The 22,849-nt window shown below is 40.2% G+C and overlaps 1 protein-coding gene across 2 annotated transcripts in view; it reads right to left on the bottom strand.

The window, feature by feature from the left end:
* The window catches only part of EEFSEC (eukaryotic elongation factor, selenocysteine-tRNA specific), a 175,012-nt gene that overhangs the window by 71,144 nt on the left and 81,019 nt on the right, over nt 1-22,849 (bottom strand). For both annotated transcript variants that reach the window (XM_026723343.2, XM_087923788.1), the window contains exon 5: nt 7,419-8,060. In XM_026723343.2, the coding sequence (XP_026579128.2) occupies nt 7,419-8,060 (642 nt within the window). The remainder of the gene's footprint in view (nt 1-7,418; nt 8,061-22,849) is intronic.

Here is a 22,849-nt window from a genome sequence, read left to right as displayed (position 1 = left end):
TACTCTGCAAACCAAAATTTGGAAGAGTATATAAGTAGCCTTATAATAATCCCAACAATGTTTATACAACAATTTTGATATGCCAAATTCAGTCTTGTCATCCAAAGAAGTAATTTTAATACTACTTTTTTTAAAAAATGTGGCATTTTTATTTTCTTACAGCTACTTCATTAGCAAATTAGGTGACAGATTAGCCAAAGCCATATTAATGTATGTTTGTTAATGCCTATATCTTTTATTCTTCTACCAGTACACCTGAAATTTCCCTGTGTTGTCTGCATTTTTAAATACAATGGTATTTCAAATGAGAATACAATTATCTCCATATTCCTAAGCTGTACAAAATTGCTCAATTGCAAACAAAATAGCAGCCAAAAAATAAATATCTCTTATGCTTTTACTTTACTGTGGGTTTTAACTAGTGAAAGCATTGTGCATTTTTATTCAGTGATTGCCCTCATTGAAGTGTTATCATCATTATTTAGCATGCCATCAGCAGTCAAGCACAGCCAGGCAAACCTGTGTTCAGATTTTAAAGCAGCTGAAACATAAATTGTGGCAAAAGCAGATTCTGCAAAGCACCGAGTCTACTGTCAAGATGCCGACATCACAGTGGCACATACATGCTAGATGGCACAAAGTAAATACATATAGGTTTGTTCATATACACAGAGGAAATTTTAAAATAAAAAATGTTAAAACAAGGAAAGAATCAGATAATTCTACAATCCATCATGCAATGTCCAAAGTAAGATACTGAGATGAGATGTAAGAAAGCCAGTTTGGTCTACATGTTTGGACCAAACCAGAAACCGGAAAAAAAAACCTGCTAGTTCTAATTCTACCTTAGGCATGAAAGGCTGACAGTGAGCCAGTTACTCTCTCCCAGCCCAACCCAAATTACACACTTGTGGGAAAAACAGGAGGAAAAACAGGAGGGGGAAGGAATATTAGATATGTTTGCCACCTTGAGTTATCTATAAAAATAATAAAAGTGGAATAAAAATAAATTAGGCATAGATAATACAAATTCTACAAGGATAATTGTGTTGCCTAGAGACTATTTTTAAAATGACAACTCCCTCTTTTTACTAAAAAAACAAACTGTATGTTTACTGATGTGCATGATAGCAATGTATTCAGAAAATAACTATAGAGATCAGAGGTAAGGCAATGGTTTATGAGCTGTGCATTATCTATATGCAGACTTTAATGTTAAACCTAAAATAACTTGGTTTAAAAAAAAATCTTACTAAGAATTTAAGTTCAGCCAGAGTACAGCAACTACTACTGCCAAGAAATGCAGTTCTTTATGTTTTAGCCAGGTAAAGTCATTACAACTGGAGCAGCATACAAGCCAGAATAAATAAATACTGCACTCAATGTTGCCTATTAAAATACTGTAATACCTTGCTGACCAATGGTCTTTGAGCAGGTCTTTCACATATCAAAGCCTTTGCCTATGGTTTCACTAGGAAGCAATTCTCCTTGAGGCATTGAACAGGCCTTAAACAACAAAGAAGCAGTTATGTTTTCACTTCACAAATAAAAACTAAGACATTTTTTCCTCTTCTTATTCCACTTATTAACCAGGATCCCGGCTCACCAAAACATTTTGAGGATTTAAAGTTCTTTGTGAAAGCATCTGTAAAACAGAGGTATACAAGAAGTCCACAATTCAATTGCTAGAGTCCATCTTTGGGAAGGTGTTTATAATTCGTAGATCATATTTCAACTAGCAGGGTCAAGGAAGAGGGCCTTATTTGCTGTTGTCTCTGAGGAAAGCCTTTAATCTCTTGGCCTTCCGCAAAGGGGTCAAAACCTGAGTTTGTAGTCTTGCATAGAGACACATACAGGTAGGGGGCCATAAGGCTGGTTGGCCCCATGAGACCTACTTCCCTCCCGCCTGTATTAACAACTCCTAGTCTCCCCATCTTCGGAACTTTTCATTTTTTGTCATTTTATATTGTTAATGTAATAATATTACAAAATGTTAATCCTAAATTATTCAGTTTTAGAGAACTCATTGACAAAGAAATATATGAAATTATACTGTGCTTTCATGGTTAATTGGTGATTCCCACTTCTGAACAAAATCAGAAAGAAGAGAATTTGCATTTGTTTATTATATTTAAACACCATTCTTGATTACTTTATCCATAAAAAATAAACATTAAAACCAACACAGTATCATAAAACTGTAATCCCTGTCAAGCCCCTAATGATAGCTTTACTAAGGAAGCAACACAGAATCCCATTAGTCAGGTTTAAGGCAGTAAAAGGGGGTTAGATTATAGAAGTATAAGTATATTCCAGTTCTCAGTTATTATTAAATATTTCAAAGTGAGCCATTTAAATTGATTTCTATCAATTTAATAGATGGGATGAGGCTGAGTCCTCCAGACTGTGAGTTTGGTCATTTGCCTATTAGATTCAGGTCCCTCTTGAGTCGTTAAGACAAACTTAAATAACATATCACTGGTTCCATGCCATGGTGTTAGCGTCATTGAGTGATAGGGTAGTTTTTTCTGCCTTGAAGAAGATGGTGATGCACTGTTTCCTCAAGAAGCCATACTTGGATCTAGTGATTTTGAATAACAGTCAACTCATCTCCAACTTCCCCTTTTTAGGAAGATCAGTGGAGGAAGTGGTTGGACCGCTATTCCAGGGGATCCTGAAGGAAGCGTATCACCATTTCATTCAAATGTTAGGCCAGGATCCAGTACTGGAGATAGCATAGGTAGTACTTGATGACTTCTGTCTGTCAGGATGGGGATGGGTTGTCCATCCTTGTGGTCCTTGATCTCAGTGACTTTTATACCAATCATGGTATGTTTCTGGATCAGCTGCAGGGTTGGAAGGTGGGAGCAGTTATATCCTGGTGGTTCTCCTCATTTCTCAGTGACTGTTTTCAGTTGACATGTGGCAGGGGGGTGGCTAATACACTTAGTCCCTTAAGTGCGCAGTACCTCAGGGCTCTACATTCTCTTCTTCCTGAATAATATCTATAGAGACCCACATCTATCAGTTCAGGATCCACTATCACCAATATGCAAATAATGCCCATTTATACATCTTGAGCCTGAGCCAACCAAGTGATGCTGTTAATGTTCAATCTTAGAATGTAGAGGCTGTGTGGATTGGATGGAGAGAAAGAGGTTCAGGTTCAATCCTAGCATAATTAAGTGGCTGTGGATTTTTTTAAAAAAAACCTCCCCCCAATCTGAGGACTTTCTATCATTAGTCTTAGACAGAGTTGCATTTCCCACTCAAGACTGTATACAATCTGTGGGTCACCTTGGACTCACTTCTGCTGAAGAACAGGTGACAGCCATGCCCAAAAGGGCCTTTGACCAGCTATACCTGCTGTATCAGTTGTACCTGTTCCTAAGTCAGAAGGTCACTCAAGCTCTGGTCACCTTTCAGTTGGACTATTGAAAGGCAATCTATATGGGGCCAGGGTCACTCATTCCAAATAAAATAATAACTGTTACACTAACTGAAACTGAGTAATGATTGTCTGCCCATCAGTAACTAGGAATCTAGGAGGATATCTTAGTTACATACCTGCTCTCTTCCTAGGAAGTGTCAACTCATTCTGTATTATCAGTGGATCTGAAAGAGAGCCCTTCCGACCAATGAAAAATACATTTTTTTTTCCCCTACAGTCCAACCTCAAGTTTGTTCCCCTCACCCAGTCCTCAACATCTTCTAAATTATATCAAGACTTGTACAACTCCAGCTGGTCTGGGATGGGAATGTAAACCTGTATATTATCTGCACACTGATACCTTATACTAACAGATGATATCTCCCAGCAATCTCAAATATATTAAACAGCATGAAGGAAAAGACTGGCTCCTGTTGCACATCTAATTAATGCTCACTGGGCTGACTCTTTTTTCCCTATCATACCAGCTAAACTGCTCATGTATGCCACTACAACAAACTACCCTCATTTCCAACCCAAGTAGGCAGTCCAGAATGCTACTATGGCCAATGGTAACTGCTGCTGCTAAGAAGTAAAACCAGAAGTATCTCAATGACTTCTAGGCTTTGACAAAGGTTATCTTCCAGAGCAATCAATACTAATTTATGCCCATATCTGAATTCAGATTGAAATTATTCAGATAGCTTTCCAGCATATTCTGCAAAGCCTCCCTATTAGTTTAACAATGCCTTTCTTAATAAAAGGGAAGGTTGGAGACGACAAGTTCAAAACAGCTAAGTTTTTTTTTTTTAATCTGGCACAATAGTCTCTCTTTTAAGGTAGACAGTAAAGATCTCTCCCCAAAGAAGGATGAAACCCAACTTTTCATGATGCCCCAACAAACTAAAGGAGCCAGAAAACGTAAGAATGTTTTTTTTTTCATTTCATGGAGTTCACAGGCTAAAGAGAGTCCCAGGTAATGCTTCAAGACATTCTGCAGATTCTGTCCATGATGAGTCAGAACTACACTGAATATGAGCAATTTCATCAGCAAAATATTACATCTACAAGCCCCAGTGGCCACGTAGCAACCCTTCCTTCCTGTCTTTTTCAAAAAAAAAAAAAAAGCAACCTTAAACAAAGCTGATGGGCAACATGACAAAATAAGGAGAAGTATGAATGCTTTACTGTTCTTCCAGCCATGTTATAGGTTTAAAAAAAAGTTCATTCCCATGTTCAGGCAGATTACAACCCACACTGCCTCACAGACTGTTACCATATTCCATTCTAGAAGAAAGCACTGACAAATTATTGGCATACTGTTACCAAGTAATTTATAAAATTTATAATTTTATAATACAATTTTATAATACAAAAATTTATAATACAATTTATGTAAGCATCAAGTTTAATGCAAAGGAATCTTTGTTCCTTTATGTGAAGATACATATGCAGTAATAAGTAGAAAACAGATTGGATCAATTGTGTTAGTCCTTCTTAATTGCTGAGGATCTATTTGGGTAAGAGAAAACTAGGCATTATTGTCATAGCTGATACAGTTTTAGTCTCCCTCCTTCCCTCTCTCTCTCACACACAAACACACACAATCCTATGAGACAGCATTGGGCAGAGTGTAGTTATTAGACTTCATTACAGTGTTATACCAGCTACCATTGAAAGAAATGAGATTCTAAGCAGGTCTAACAATTGTTCCATGTAATTTCCAGGACACTGAGTATGGGTGGAGTATTTACAACTACGTTTCTTAGCTGCTGATAGTGTCTATAGCTTTGTGAGTAGCAAGAGATCTTGTTGAGAGCAGTAGTTATATAAGTAGAATAAAAAGTGTCTGAAGCCAATTCTTTACTATAACCTAACTTATGCTACCTAAATTATTATATTTTCTGTTTGCTGAACAAACATGTTAATTGCCTGGTGAGTGCCATAACAATCTTTAGCAAGTTCTGTTTGTAGAAAAGTAGAACAAAGACATGGATATTGAGGGAACAATGGAAGTAGTGTGATAACCTAATAATCAAGAGGAAATTCTTATCCATCATTGCCTGATTTGAATTTCATGATGAATTGGCTATTAAATAATGAAGTTGCATACATTTGATCATTAAGGGTGAAGAACTAGGTCAATTAAAATTACATGAGATGAGTTTTCCCCATTTTTTCCCCGAAACATAACCCTATAAAACTGGCAAGCTACAGAAAGTAAGTCTGATCTTTTTTTTTTATTTCAATGCTCCTAGATGTTTTGAAGCTAAACTGTCCCCTCCCTTTAATATGTTAATAGGAACACAAATTCCTGGGGGCAGGAGATATATGTGTGCATATATAAAAGACATTATTATTTAGTGCCTTTCTACAGCATTGAGAGAAGGGCAACCACCCACTTCCTTCCTTCCTTGACAAAGAGAACATAGTTTTTCTCCATCAATGTCAAGAATAGACACTGTAAATTGAGTTGTTCTAATCTCCAGACATCTATCAGCAATAGGGTGGGACTGTCTGAATTAGTATTTCTATGAAACCAGTGGCTGAACATTTCTTAAAACACTCAATGATTTCATCAGCCATTTGTTCATACTTTTTTCCCCATGGGGACCAAGTTGCTGTTTTCTCCAAGCCATCTATCTATTATACTCTGAGTAAACACAAACTATTTTTGTTAGAAAATTAAATGTAATATTAATACTGTTATACATCTATGTCTCCATAATCACTTTTATGTTAAAGGAATACTCTAGCAAAGAGGAGAAAGTAATCGCAGCACGCTAAATCTTACTTTTCTATTATTCTGAGCTTTTCAGAAGACTAAGCTATTAGCCCTATTTGAAATATGTGGAGGTTTAGCCAAGAAATTCAGCTTTGGATCTAACTTATAATATTAACTTAATTCATTTCAACTGTAGAATGATTTATCATACAGTCAGCCAATCGTTTAGCCTAGGTTTGGAGTTTTTAATCCACCTATCAAGTCCTTCCCAATGACTTGAGATAGATAGATGTTGTTTGAAAGTGTTAAAGGTATCATCACAGGATGAAAGCTGTTCCAAGTAAAGCTTCCTTTTGCAATTGATTGATGTGCGTTTTGTCAGTGCCAATACTATTACTATTAGTAAAATCTCTGCTTTCTTTGCAATAGTTTTTCAAATTCTATTTGCAAGTCCTTGTACTTGTTACTTTCTCCAGTTCTTTCTTCTTCTCGTGTCTCCATGTACTGCCATGTCCACTATGCAGACTTTGGAAAAGAAGACGTAGTCATGTTACTCTCACAACAGGCATATGATTGTATGATCAATTTTAAGCCAGGAGGCCAAATTCCAACAAAGAAAACATATTTTATGAACGCGCAGCGATGCTGGTCAGTCTGGTTAACTATGGAGTTGTTTTTATTCTAGATCTAATATTTTCAGAAATGGTACAAATAGATGACATATTTGTTCATTCTGAAAGTGTTCCCCCACCACCACTCCTGCATGTCACCGATGCCAGAAATATATTGCAAAACTTACAGGACAATAAACTCTTTGCCAAACTATAAAAATGTACTTTTGACCTGCCTCAATTGGACTATTTGGGCTACAAAAGGCAGACAAGATATATCCACTGTTCTATCTTGGCACCTTCTCCCTCCCCCATAATGTGAAAGATGTCCAGCACTTTCTGGGCTTTGCTAACTTCTATAGGAAAGTCATCCCAAATTTTGCTGACTGTGTAAAACCATTGTCCCTGCTCCTAAGATAAGGTTGCCGATTCTCTTGGTGAACCCAAGAGTAATTAACTGACAGTTGGAAACTGGATAAAAGTTGTCCAGTGTGGTTGGATCTAGTGATGGTTTCTTGAAATAGGGCAAACCAACACTTTCTTAATAAATGTAGGGAATCCACTTTTCTTATAATCTGTTCCTAATTACCCTTTCCCGTATAAAGATCCTTGCACATCCAAGGGAACCTACTATTATATCATGCAAACTTACCCGTTCTACTTGTCCTTCCTTATGTTTCATCTTGTAAACTTTGAGATTTGGCAGACATTCCTCTGTATAATTCTTCTCTTCCATTCCATGGAGAAGTATCCCATGAAATGCCAATCTGCAAGTATTTGCATGAATATCAGTGTCCAATTTTGAGCCAATTACAAGACAAAATTTAGGACAAGTAACTGGTTTTTCAAATTCAAGTAAGGCCCACTGTTGTTTTGGGAGCTGTCTTTCTTCAACTTGGCCATTTGCCTTGTTTTCTTCTGAGGACTTTGAATCATTGGAAAGATATTCCTCCTGATAAAGGTATTCCTTTTCAAAATCAAAATAATTTTCCAGAGGCTCTTTACCGAAGTCATCAGGAGTTGGGCTAAAGAACATCACTCTTCCCATAACAGTCTCATGGCCAACTGTAATATGAAACTTCACCTTGGTTTGAAGAGTCCCTCGAAAATATGGGATTTTCTTTAAAGAGATAATGGCCGCATGGATCGTCTGGAGAGATTCAGGTGTACAAATGAGACCTCGTTCCAACAGCTTTGGATCAAACTGGGTTACACAAATTCCAACCCTATCCCCTTGCATGGCATAAGTTACTGGTGTATGAAACATCTGCATCGACTTTACTTTCTTTGTCACCTATTTATGGGGGAAGTATAACAAAAAATACTGTTAGCATTTTTCTTATATTATAAAATAGTAATTTAAAATATTTCTACTCAAAGTGTAGACTTTTATAACAGTAATATATTTTTGCTGTTTTATAACATTCTCATTAATTATCCAGAAAATTTAACTTTAATTACCTAAAGGAATGCTTAATTTTTTTTATACAAGAAAATAATATCAGCCTTTATTCTTTTGAATTTAGTAACTTCCATAGAAGCCAAAATTATGCAAAAGATGAGTTTGAACCAGTATAATTAGCCCATTAATTTTTTTAAAAGGCAAATGAGTTACATAGTTTAAAATACTGTCTCTTCTGTTCATTTCCCCTACACATTTGCTGCTATTATCTCCAACTGTAAGCATTTTCTCTTTCTGATTGTTCTGTGATAGCGTATCTCAGTGTATTAAGACAATGTACACGTATTTAACACATACAGTGGTGTAAGGCATTAGTTTTTTTAAAAAAAAGTTAATGATTTCTAAAGAATAATCATTTATTTTATATACTTTGTAATCACACTTGGTCTTTTCCCTAAATCTGTCAAATAATAAAAAAAATATGTTGCATAATGCGTAAAAAATACTTTATAATCTCACTTTCATTGACTTGTAAAGAATAAACACAAATATGATTTAGTGATTTCAGGATTATTTTATGATTATGATCTATATTCTACTGTATATGATTATCGTTATCTGGTGATGATTACTTTCTGTAATATATGAGACAGTGTAACACCACTACAAAAATGAAGTTTGGTCCTAATACACTTAGAATCTTCTTAGTTATTCTATTTCAGAAACATCTTAGAATAGAAACAGTAGCAGGAAAATAAGCTTTTTAAAACTATCAAAGTTGGTTCAGCTTGATTAGGACAAACCAGTTGGTTTCATATGGTTTGAATTTTTTTTCCTTTTTTCTTTTGTTCTTACACTTTTTTTAAGACGGGGTGGGCAAAAGAGGAATTGCTATCTACTGGTAGGTCCCTAGATGATGTGCAATAAACTACAAAATTTCTGACATCCAATTATCCAGTAATAGCAAGAACTAAGGAGATTTACTTGACTAAATTATGTTGCAGGAAAGGATTCTGAAGGGGTAATGGGATTAATTGCGACAAAATTGTAAATGGAATGTATGCGAAAAGACTTATAATCTTAGTTCTGGTACCAATCACACTTCCCTCAATTGAGCATACTGCCAGAAACAAAGTTTCCTTAATTCTTAGTACTTGTTCATCCTCCTGAATCCCTATTTTGTATTCCATTTGTTGGGCAGCAGTTTAAAAAGCCTATAATCCTGAAAACTGACTACTCCAACCTTAAGAGTTATATTCATCTGTGATCAATTTCCCCTCTCTCTGTGCTAACTATTCTCTGGAGTAGCCTTTAAAACCTTTGGAGAAGGTCTGGGGACTACAGAGTCTGTAGAGGGAGGGAGGGAGGGAGGGAGGGAGGGAAGGAGAGGGGAGAGAAGGATGGAGAGAGAGGGGAAGGGGAAGAGAGAACTTAATATCATGTTCCTCCCTCTTTAGCTAATATTAGTTGCTTTTTCCGCTAGCACAATGACCACAACTGAATGCAGATTTAACTCCATATTTTTTTCATTCATTCATTACCCATGCATATTGCACTCATTTTTATAACTGAAAAATCTTTAAAAAGTGCATTTTACAGAATCTCAGAAGATTCAGTGTGTATTTTCACATTATGAAACTTTTTTCTTTTTAAAAAAATATAGATCACAACATCTGTTCCTTTCTAAAAAAAAAATTAGTCTGTCAGTTAAGCCATAAACTTAAGAGGATGTGAAATATACAAATACTATGAACAGATACAAAAATCATATCCATTAAAAATTAATCAAAAATGAACCGTGTAAGTCCTAAAACAAACACCCATCAGACTACATTTTACACTTCTAAAAGAAATTATCAGCTGAATTTATACTATTGCATTACCATAGCACAGAAATCAAATAGAAATTTAGAGAAGAATGTATTACTGACAACTAAGTGTAATACTGCTTTTAAAACTTCAATCAACTAACATACCATGCATAAAATCCTTGGCTCTGCCTTTTTCTGGTGTTCTTAGTTTTCACTATTTATAAAAAATAAAATTTAAAAACTAGATTCCCCCATCAAGTCTAAAGTAAATGATTCCAGAGCATGTCCATTTAATTTTGCATATACAGAAATATCTCTATGTGCATTAAACTATCAGAAGTCTCCACAAAAGAGAAAATAGTTGTTTTCTGAGCAACTGCCAATATTTTCTTTGGATGTTTACAATGTTTCAATATTCCTTTCAAGTAAATTAATACTTTAAAAAAGATTCGGTGTATTTTATAAAAGAAAACCAGGGGCATTCAAGAGTGGATACTGTGTACATTTGCATATCACTCCACAATGAGTGGAATGGTGTACGCAGCTTTTAAAGGCTGATTTGTCCTAAGAATTCTATGACACGAACTGAGCAATAAAACTAGTCCTGAGAAGACTGATAAAGCTTTAGGAGTTAACTTTAACATTTGGAAAACTAAGCTTCCTTGTCTCCATACTTGAGTTATATATTATCTAGCACAGTGATAGCGAACCTTTCTGGCACCGAGTGCCCTAACTGGAACGTGCGTGCATGTGCATGTGCCAGAGTGCCAGAAAACCGAAGACCAGCTAACTGGTGTGTGCATGCCTGTTTTTTGGCTGTTTTGGGGGATGGCTTCAGGCCAGTTTCCAGGCCATTTTTGCCCCCCAAAACAGCTGGAAAATGGCCTGGTTTTTTGGCTATTTTCTGGCTGTTTTTTGCCTGAATGTCCTGGAAAATGGACGTTGGTATAATTACCTTTCTATCTATGCTGCAAGAGAGACCAGGATGGGTTAGACTCCTCCCTGTAATGCCCTAGAGCTGAGTTTGCCGTATATAAAAAGCCAGCCGGCTCCCCAGCTTTAGGTGAAGACAGACTTGGAGTGTCTATGGAAGCAAAAGAATATGTTAGGAACAACCCCAGACCCCACCAGAACCGGACACAACAAGGGTGGGACTGGACTCTCTTGCAGCACAGATAGAACGGGCATTCTCAGGTAATTATACCAATGCCCATTTTCATCCACGTTGCGCCAAGAGTCCAGGATGGGACATACCAAAGCCAACATGTCCAAGGGAGGGCCAAAGTGTGTTCTGCTTATTCCGCTTGTGGAACAACCCTCTGTAGCACCTGTCTACCAAATGCCACATCCGCCAAAGCAAATGAATCCAGATGATAGTGCCGTATGAAGGGTGACAGAGACGCCCAGGTAGCTGCGATAGAGATGCCTGAGTAGACCAAGCAGCCGATGTAGCTGTGCTTCTGGTGGAGTGCGCCGTTAGGTCCCTGGGCACCGGAAAGGACAAAGTTTGGTAGGCCTTGGTAATACATGCCTTGATCCATCTACTTAAGAGGCCTTGCACCCCAGGGAATTTGGAGAAAAAGACATAAACATAGCCTTGATTTTCCGAAATGTAGCAGTACATTTGATGTAGATGCGTCAAGCCCTTTTCACATCCAACCTATGCCACTTATGCTCCAGCTCATGGTTAGGGTGTGGGCAAAAATCTGGGAACACAATGTCTTGGGACCTATGGAACCAGGTATTGATTTTTGGAACAAAAGCAGGATCTCAACATAGGACTACCCTATTGTCATGAAAGGTACAGAGATCCTATCTAACTGAGAGTGCCGCCAGTTCTGACACTCTCCTTGTTGATGTAATGGCCACTAAAAAAAACTACTACTTAAAGGTCAAGAATTGAAGAGACACCGATCTAAGGGGTTCGAATGGTGATCCCATTAGAGCCTGCAATACCTTGGGGAGCTCCCACGTAGGGTACCTATGAACTAATGGGGGGGCAAGATTAGAGGCCCCTTTTAGGAATCTATGAACAGAAGAATGATGGGGCAGAGGCGAGAAATTTTCCCAGTGGAGAATTGATGACAGCCGCAACCTGGCGGCAGAGAGTATTAGGTGAAGCCCCTTATCTGACCCGTCCTGAAGGAATAGTAATTCGTCAGCTCCAGATGCTGAGGTGAGAACACAGTTTTCCTTCAGACACCAATTGCAGAAAACCTTCCAGGTAACACCGTAAATGCAGATTGTGGAAGGTTTACAGGAGGCCTGAATGGTGTGGATAACCCTATCAGGAAGGTTAGAGTCTCTCAGATGTTGCCACTCAAGCGCCACATAGTCAAGTGGAACCACTGAGGGTCCGGGTGTACCAAGGTTCCCTGATGAAGGGAGATCCTGTGAGCTGGGATCCTCCACAGCTGAGCAACTGACAAGTTCACCAGATTTGCAAACCAGAGTCTCCTGGACCAATGCAGTGCCAGGAGAATCAGTTCCTCCAACATCTTCCAAATGATCGCCGGAATGATCGGAAGAGGGAGAAAGGTGTAGAGGAGACCTGGGGGCCATCTGCTCCAAAGAGCATTGATCCCCTCCGCTCTCTGGTGAAGTATCTGCTCACCTGAGCATTCAGGGGAGTGGCAAAAAGGTCTACTGTGGGAGTGCAGAACCTGAGGGAAAGGTCCCTGAACAGAGAAGGGTGAAGACTCCGCTCTGAATGGTCGATAGTGCTCCAACTTAGCCAATCATCCTGGGTGTTGTCGACCCCAGAAATGTGGTCTGCCCTGATGGATAAAAGGTGCCTCTCCACCCAATGCCCCAGGGGTTTGGCCTCCCTCATCAAGGCCCTGGACCTCATTCCCCCCTGCCTATTGACCTGTGCCTTTGCGGCCACATTGTCCATCATCACCAACACATGACACCCTTCTACCCTAGTTCAGAAATGCTTGAGTGCCAGGAAGATGGCCCTGAGTTCCAGCCAGTTTATAGGGCAAGACCTGTCTGCCTGAGACCAACACCCCTGAGACATCTCGCCAGCTAGGAGGGTCCCCCAGCTCTGCAGACTGGCATCCATGGTGAGCAGGATTCTGTTGATTCCTTGAATGGATGTCCCCTCCAGAGTGCAGGAGACTGCCACCAGTGGAATGAGCGCAGAACCTGCAGAGAGATCTGCAACCTGGAGGAAGTGTGTCTGGTACCCGCTCTTTGATATGGGAGCAGGAACCGTTGAGGTGTCCGAGAATGGAGTCGTGCCCATGGGACAATACCGATGCAGGAGATCATTTTTTCCAGCAGTCTGGAAAGATGGGATAAGGGGACTGTGTGTTGCTGATGAATCTGAAGGATCATTTTGTTTAGGGTTTTAGCAAACTGCCTTTCCAAAGCAGCATGCCTCCTCTTCTCAGCCCATAGAGGCACCGAAAGCAATTGCTGAGGCTCACAGCAGCTCGATCTTGCTGGGAAAGGCTGCGTGGGAGGTTTCTAAGCTCTTCTCTTTTCCACAGCTTCCTGACTGCAGCACCAAGTTCTCGACACTGCCAGAGAGCAGATCCCCGCTCTCCAAATGGCATGGCTCTACTGGAGCCCCGGCTCTACTGGAGCCCCGGGAGATGTGCCAAAGCATTTCCTTTCCTTTCCTTTCCTTTGCTCTGTAACGAACTGCAACTGCTTCCAAGACACGAGCTCAACAAGCAGGTGAGTCAAAGCTGGGGAGCCAGCTAGTGGCTGGCTTTTTATATACGGCAGGCTCAGCTCTATGACATCACAGGGAGGAGTCTAACCCATCCTGGACTCTCGGTGCAGAGTGGATGAGAATGGCCTGGTTTTTTGGGGCCATTTTCAGGTGGTTTTCTGGCTGTTTGGGGGCAGTTTACAGTCCATTTTTCGTGCCAAAATTAGCCTGAAAACAGCCTGGAAGAAGTGTGTAGGTACTTACCTGACACACCCATTCTCTTTGAGCTGTGAAGAGCATCCAGTAGTGGGAGGTGCTTCAGTCTCTGCATGTCTAGGCTGGGCTTAATTTGTGGAACGCTCCTCCTCCTCCACGAGACTCCTCCCCAGCATTCCCCAGTTTTGGCAAAGATGAGAGAAATAAATGCCCTCGTCCTCAATGCCCTAACAATTCATTGGCCGAAACAGGACCCCACCAGATGGAAAAAGGGTGGGGCTGGATGCTCTTCACAGCTCAAAGAGAACGGGCGTGTCAGGTAAGTACCAACGCCCTTTCTCCCATGAGCTGTTCAGAGCATCCAGTAGTGGGACATACCAAAGCTTGACCTGTCCTATGGGAGGGATTCCGTCTGGCCTGGAATCCCCTCCTGGTCCCTGTGGATCCATTGCAGAACTCTTCTGCCAAAGGAGGCCTCAGTAGATGCAAACACATCTATTTTATAATGCCTAATGAATGGCGATGGAGAGGCCCAGGTTGCGGCTCGACAAATTTCGGTTTTTGGTGCCTGTGTGGCCCACGCTGCCAATGTTGCGGTGCTCCTCGTTGAATGCACTGTTATGCCCCTGGGCACCTGCAGTGATTGAGTCTGATATGCTTTCGCTATCGCGGCCCATAGCCAATGGCCTATTGTAGAAGATGAGACCTTGCATCCCTGAGTGTTGGGCTGAAACGACACAAATAAGGCTTCCATTTTTCTGAAAGTCGCTGTGTGGTTAATAGATATTCTCAATGCTCACCTCACATCAAGCCAATGCCATTATAGTTCCAGCCCTTGGGATGGTCTGGGACAAAAATATCAAGTATCAGCTCTTGTGCCCTATGAAAGGCTGAGTTAATTTTGGGAATAAACATAGGATCAGGACAAAGGACCACCTGGTCAGAATAGAAAACACAAAGATCTTGTCTGATAGACAAAGCTGCAAGCTCCAAAATACGACGAGCAGAAGTGATCGCTACAAGGAAAACTACTTTATACATCAGAAATTGGAGACTTGGCAATTTCAAGGGTTCAAAAGGGCCCTTAGTGAGTACGACGAGGACTTTGTTAAGGTCCCAGGTGGGATAACAGTGTACCGCTGGAAGGCGTAAATTTGTGGCTCCTTGAAGGAAACTCTGTATGCATGAGTGATGGGAAAGAGATAGTAGACCTTCACAAGTGAGAACTGACACTAAGGCCACCACCTGTCTTTTCAATGTATTAGGTGATAATCCCTTGTCAAGTCCCTCTTGCAAGAACTCTAGGATTTGAGCCACAGATGGAGAGATGGGATTAATTTGAGACTTGGTACACCATTTGCAGAAACTGGACCATGTGGCATTGTAAATGCGAGTTGTTGAGGGGCGTCTGGCGGCTTGGATGGTGGTGATAACTGTTGGAAAACTTTTCGCTCTTCAGACGACTCCGCTCAACCTCCAGATGGTCAGGTGCAACCATTGAGGGTCCAGATGTTGAAGGGGTCCCTGGGTTAGCAAGACCCTGTCTGGCGGAATTCTCCATGGTGTTGATACAGATAAACTGCGGAGGTCTGCAAACCACGGCCGTCTGGGCCAGTAAGGAGCTACAAGAAGCAGCTCCACCCTCTCATCTAGCAGTTTCTGGATAACCTTGGGAAGCAGTGGAAGTGGTGGGAATGCATACAGAAGACCCGGGGGCCAATGACAGCGGAGCAAATTGAAGTTCTCCGCTCCTTGCGAGGGGTACCTGGAAAAAAATCTCAGGAGCTAAGCGTTTAGGGGGGAAGCGAACAGGTCTACCACCGGCTGTCCAAGTGTCCTGACCGTCTCTTGAAACAGGGTTGGATGGAAGTGCCACTCCGATTGATCGATCGTGGCCCTGCTTAGCCAGTCTGCTTGTATATTCAACAGGCCCGAAATGTGCTTTGCTCTGATAGAAAATAGGTTGCTCTCCGCCCAACAACACAAGCGCTCCGCTTCCCGCATGAGATGTTTCGACTGTGTGCCCCCATTTGTTTATGTGAGCTTTGGCTGTTACATTGTCGGTCAATATTATTATGCGCTGATTGCATACCTGTGGAAGGAAGCTGTGGAGCCAGGTGTACTGCTCGAAGCTCCAGCCAGTTTATGCTGCATGACTGTTCTATGGCGGACCAATGGCCTTAGGTTGTGAGCAATTGAACGTGCGCTCCCCATCCAAACAGGCTGGCATCGGTGGTGATGGTAAGTCTGTGTGGCTCTTTGAAGAGGCAGCCTCTGTTGATGACGGGTCTGGTCCACCAGAGGAGAGACCTTTGATGGTACCTTGACCTTGTATTTGGCGTTGCTTCGGCCAGAGCGCTGGTACGGGAGGAGGAACCACTGGAGGGATCTAGTGTGGAGCCGAGCCCAAGGGATGATAGATATACACAAGATCATCTTGTCTAACAATTTTGATAGTTCCGCTAGGGAAACCCTCTTAAGATCCCTGATCTCCTTAACTAATTGCTGAATGCTGTTTAGTTTATCTGGTGACAGGTAAACTTTGCCTTCCACCGTATCTATGAATGGATTAACCGAGTCAATGGTGTTAAATAACTCTTTTTCCAATTTATTGAGAACCCGTGTTGTTGTAGGGATTGTAATGTGTTCTGAGCATCTCTGACTGCTTGATGATAGGAAGATGACAGAATCAAGATGTCATCATGATAAAACTGGAGTCGTACGGGGATATCATGGAGATGAGCAGCTAACGCTGCAAAAACATTCGTGAAGGTCCTGGGGGCAGAAGCTAGTCCAAAAGGAAGGGCCACATATTCGAAATGGTGGTTATTATAACAGAATCTCAGAAATTTATAGTGGGAAGGCTGAATAGAAATATGTAGGTATGCCTCCGTCAGATCTATAGACTTAAGGACATCACCTTTTCTAATGCAAAGTAAGATAGATTGCAGGGTGTGCATTTTAAACTTGCAATATACTAAGAAACGGTTGAGACATTTCAGATCCAATATTGCTCTCCACCACCACCCCGAACTTTTGGGAACAACAAAAAGATGTGAATAGAAACCCCGTCCTCGTTGGTTGGTGACTACTGGTTGGATGGCTCATATGTCCAGTAGGTGTTGGATAGCTATTTCCATGAGATTACGTTTAACCGGATCTCTGGAGAGAGGGCATGACATGAAAAAATCTGGGGGAGTGGATTGAAACTCCAGCACAAGGCCAAATCTGATCGTGTCTCTGACCCAGGAATCAGACATTGAGGAGTCCCATTGGTCCATGAATAATTTAAGGCATCTGCCAATGGGGGTCGGGTCCAGGGAGTTATCTTGGACACTGAAAGGACCTGTTTCCTGCTCCCCGAAAGGATCTCTTCGATTGACCACCCCTTCTGCTCCTATCTCTGAAGTCGGACCTCTCTGGCTGCTGCCCTGGACTGAATGATGGGGGTCTCTGGTATCTGGGTGAAAAGGGTCCCTGGTAAAAGGGCCGAAAAGATCCCCTCTGAAAGGACTGGGGGTTTCTAGAAACTGACTTCCGAAAAAGGGAAGGAAGAATTTTCTTTTTGTTTCGGGTTTCAATTAGTAGTGGATCAAGGGAAGGACCAAACAGTCTGTCTCCCACAATAGGAGATGAAGCCAGCTTGCATTTGTGCTTAAAGTCTGCTTGCCAATGTTTTAACCATAGTAAGCGTTGCGCTGTGACATGTGAAGTAATGGCCCTGGTTGAAAACTTGACTGCATGTTAAGTTGCGTCATCTGAGAATTTAGCGGCTGCTATATTTAGCAATATCTTGGTGTGCTCTAAGGTTGGAATTAGAGACATGTTCCCATAAGAGGCGGAGCCATCTCAGAGAAGAACAGGTAAAGAAGGAGGCGGCTGTGGCTGCTCTGATGGCCCACACGTCAGACTGATGGGCTCTGCATCGGACTAGCTCGGCTCATTTTTCCTCTGGCTTTAATGCCTCCAGTGCTTCACTGGGAATGGAGGAGGATGCTAATCCCACTATACGTTCATCTACCTCGGGAGTATTCAACAATTTTGAGAAATCAGGGGCCAAATAGAAATATTTCCTGTCATATCCAGTGGGGGCTGGGTACACTGCTGAAGAGGCCCACTGTTTCTGTACCAGGTCTGAAAACGGGAGGAACTGGGATCACCTCTGCCTCGACTACTGGTTGGTTGAAAAGTAGATCTTTTGGTCCCTCTTCTGAACGAGCTGGAGTGGTAGAAGGGGTCGACTTGTTTAGGCGTGCAATGTTTTTTGCCTTAAACAAGAGAGATCTGAAAAGTTGTGGGTGGAATAAGCCTGTAAATACAGGTTGGTCAGAAACAAGGCCCTCATCCTCAGACATTCCCCTTTCTAAGGGGTCTGCTTCTGACAGGGGCTCGCTGTCATGGATTGATCCTGATTCAATCCATTCCATTTGATCAATTTGATCCACTTCTTCCTCCTCTTCCTCCTCAGTCAGCCCTTGAAGGGGGACTTCCCCTTGTAAATGCACCTGGGTATAGTGCTGCTCTGACCTGGTCAACGACCTCAGCGATTGGGAATCATAATCAGCAATCACAGGATGATAAAGGTAGAGGCTTTCAAAAGCTTCCCTGCACAGGCGGACACAGGCCTAGGTGCTCGCTGTTGTGCTGTTGGGTTGATTGGACTGTGAGGGTTAAGCCAACAATTTAAATGTAGGAATAGCCTCAAATGTAGAAAAAAAACAAGACGAGGGTATAATGATCCCAAGTGTTCCTGAAGGAAACCTCTGCTCGGGACAGAGTTACCTCACACAGCACAAAATGGAATACAGTCAGTGCAGCCATGAGGACTTTGTAAGAAAAGAAGGCCTCTGGCCGTTAATCTTTTGGTGCACTCCCCAGCAGCAAACTCCCACCATGTGAAGGAATAGCCTCCAACGGCTCTTCCTATAAGGCTAAATGGTGGGGAAGGGTGGAAGGCACTAAGCGTTTGAATCTTCCACCCAAGTGGCGTTCAGAGGGGGAAGGAAAGCGATATGACTCCGTAGTGAGCAAAGAGCTCACACCGCTGTTCGGGTAAAAGAAACTCTGTGGCTATCTGTCGGAATGGCAGGGGTAGAAAGAGCGGTTGTGGGGAGGGGGCGCGGAGCAGTGCCAAAGCCTCCCGCCGCTTTGGCACTTCTCTGTAATGCGAGCGATCTCCGACTGCCCGATGCTAAGTAGCCAACTTCGAGAGATCGCAATGCGATTAGAAAGCTAAAGAATTCTAAAGACAAGCTGATTAACTTTCAAACCTGCTAGCAAGGAAAGAATTTTCCCTGTTTTGGCCAAGGAAGAATCACAAGCACTGCCTATCTCTCACGAGGCTGAGCCAAAACTGGGGAACACTGGGGAGGAGTCTCGTGGAGGAGGAGGAGCGTTGCACAAATTAAGCCCAGCCTATACATGCAGATACTGAAGCACCTCCCACTACTGGATGCTCTGAACAGCTCATGGGAGAAAAGGCCTGTTTGGGGGCACTTTTCAGGCGCTCTGGTGCCTACAAATATTAGCTGGCCGACACACGCCAGAAACCAGAAGAGCAGCTGGTAATGGTGCTTGTGCCCCCTGAGAGGGCCCTGCGTGCCACGCATGCCATAGGTTCGCCATCACAGATCTAGGATCTAAAAATCAATAGGGCTATATTGAATAAGGAGCTAATTTCACTTTCTCAAGAATGTATTTTTTCTGCTAAGTATAATTCCTTTTAAAATGAATAATAACTTAGCTAAACGTAAATGCATGTTTATAAATATCACAAAATCAATGATCATCACAATGGATATCAACTACTTCCACCCTACCGGCCTTCCTAACTTTATGCCACATAAATATATTGTCAAATGGTACTTCTGCCATCAATTTTGGGCAGCAACTACAGCAGAAATTACAGTGCCTATCCCCAAACCAATCATATGGTAGATTTTGCAACAATACTCCAGGAATAGTAAACTGTGTTCAGACAGACTTCATGTGAATGGGGGTGGGGTGGGGGTGGGGGTGGCATCTTGTAATGCCTGAAAAAAATCAGGAAAGAATGTTTAATATTTTTATCTTCATGATCACATTAATATTTCTAAGAATGATGTAGAGGTTTGTGAAACTGCTTTGGTGGAGGAGGAGGACTGGGAAGTCCATGTGTTCATACACAGATAAAAAAAATGCAAAAAGGAGAGATAAATTAAAAGCACCCAAACTGTTCAGGCCCTTAAGATAAACAAATGTGTTCAATATAAGAAAAGAACCTGTTATTTGAAGACCAAAGGAAAAGCTCACTAAGATTTTCAAAGCAGTTTAACTAATAGAAAACAGCATACAAAACCTCACTAATGGATTTTTCTTCTGATACAATGAAGCTTCTTTTCCTTTATTTATCCAACTTTCATTAAGTTATCAGTACTCCATATGCTATAGCTCTTAGGTTTTCAGATAAGAGTCCAAGCATCCTCCTACCTCCAGTGCTGTCACTGCATCTTATTGTTACAAGATATAAACACAACCAGCCCTTTCTGATAAGTAGAATCACAGCAAATTCAGCTAACTAGTAATTATAAAATAAGAAACAAAAAAATCCCCAAAACAAAACACTGTAGTTTAAATGTTAAACAAGTTTATACCATTTATTATACAGTTTCAATTTATTCATCTATCCATCTGTCCGTCCATCCATCCATCCATCTATTGCTTACTTTAATCAAGTTATTAACATCTAACCCAATTTAAATGGGAAGGTTGCCATCTATTTAAGTGAGACATAGATTACATACAACAGACATAAAATGGAGTGGACACACAGGGAGAAAAGAAAAATAAACTCTAACTGTTTTCTAAGTGGTAAGAACAAATCTTTTCTCTTCAGACAAGAGAGAAGAAAGACACTGATTAAGAGAAGAGAGAGACTGCTAAAAGTGAAAAAGAACATCAGATTTCTCTAAAGATGTTTGTATTTTCCAATCATAGATCCTGTCCAAAAAATATTTTAACATCTCTTTGTCAGAAAATGGAAAACAATTCAGACCATTTATTTGATAGACAACAATAATCCAAAATTGTAAGTCTGAAATTTTATTGCCTTTTCAATACCTGAGAGAATTTTTTTGATGACTCCTTAATCAGTATATTCATTATTCTTCATATATTTAAAATATTTTATATAAAATTCAGAAATACCTTCACATATTAATCTTTTAACATGAAGTTTATAAAATACGATTGATAAATAAAACTAGGCAACAATTGGACAAGCCGATATCATATGGATTGTTGTGAGCTAAATAGAATCATTACATACTTAATTATACTTATTCTGTATAAATAAATAAGTCATGTAATTATATTTATTTACAAGATTTATAGCTGCCTGTAAATACCATAATCCATTTTATTCTGCCAATAAAAACAACATACTTTGGAGAGGTCAGGAATTGTGAAAAACAATATTTTGTCCAATTAATCTCAATTTAAGATAGGAAACATAATACTGCAAGAATATGAATTTAATATTCTTTATTTGATAAGATGAAATACTGGAAATCTTTAAACCAGAGTTCTTACAAATAACTAAAATATGCTTTAAAATATTCTTGAATTGTCTATATCACAGATTTGGAATTACCCAAAATTCATTCTGATACTGATAGTAAAATTGCGCTTTAGATACTATTAACTCATCTGAAGTATCTAACAGAATATAGAGCCATTTTACAATTTTAGGTAATCTATCTGTCATGCACATTCAGATGTTTTAAAAACTAGATTGCTAATCTAAAGCAGTTATTTTCAAACTTGTTCAAGCTATGCAACTTTGTTAATTAAAAAAAATTCTGGAATCCCTGTTTTAAAAAAAAGCTATAGTAATAGCAAATTGGTTATATTTGAGTTAAACTCTTTTATTTCCTGTGTCTATAATGGAACCCCATCAAGTTCTTATGGCATCCCAGGATTTTCTGAAATAGTTTAAACAATCCTGATTTAAAGAGATATGGTAACTCTAATTATTCACAACATCAAATAAATAAATGAAAATGCAACTGTCATTTGATAGGGACTCACTTTTACAAACATGGGAGAAAATTAAAAAAGCATTATTTGAAAAGACCAAACTGGATCTCACCTATGGAAGCTATATTATATCCAAATACAAGGGACATTTAAAAAGTGATTAGATATAAAGAATTGGTAGATGAACAGGGGGAATTAAAAACACTGGATAAACTAAAAGAACAAAGGATAATATTAGACTGGTGGGTATATTTGCAAATTCAAACTAAATTTAAGAAAGATGTAAAGGAGCTAGGAATAGATAAAGATTTACAAAAATTGGACCAAATCTTGACAGGCAAGGATATAAAATTTATAACAAGAACATATAATTATTTACTGGAGGTAGAACTAGAGGAGGAAATTGTTAAGGGACCAATGATTGCCTGGGTGAGAAATGTGGGTCATAATATAAATTTGGATGAGTGGGAAAAGACTTGGACAGAGAACTGAAAGCTGACTTTGTCGATGGCATTCAAAGAAAATCAATATAAAATGTTTGTAGATGGCACTTAGTGCCGGCTCGACTGGCGAAAATGTATCCAACCTTGAAACCAGAATGCTGGAAGTGTAAACAAAAGAAAGGAACATTTTTCCATATGTGGTGGCAATGTATAGAGGTCAAAAAATACTGGAAGAAAATACAGAGATGGCTTTTTGAGATTACAAAATATAAATTGAATTTGGAACCTGAAACGTTTTTATTAGGTATGATCAAAGAGAATTTGAGTAAAGATAAAAGATACCTTATTGTACACATCTTACGTGCAGCAAGAATCACGTTAGCACAAAATTGGAAGAGTGATAAAATACCACCAGATGAAGTTTTTATTCAAAAAATAATGGACTGTGCTGAACTAGATAAATTCACTATGGAACTGAAAGGCAAAGAGGATCAAGAATACTATGCGACTTGGGAGAGGTGGTACAAATGG

This window comes from Pseudonaja textilis, chromosome 2 (genome assembly GCF_049901715.1).
Source record: "Pseudonaja textilis isolate UNSWEBS1 chromosome 2, rPseTex1.2, whole genome shotgun sequence".
Lineage (NCBI taxonomy): Eukaryota > Metazoa > Chordata > Lepidosauria > Squamata > Elapidae > Pseudonaja > Pseudonaja textilis.
The sequence above is the reverse complement of the archived record's forward strand: the minus strand, read 5'-3'. Positions and strand labels throughout refer to the sequence as shown.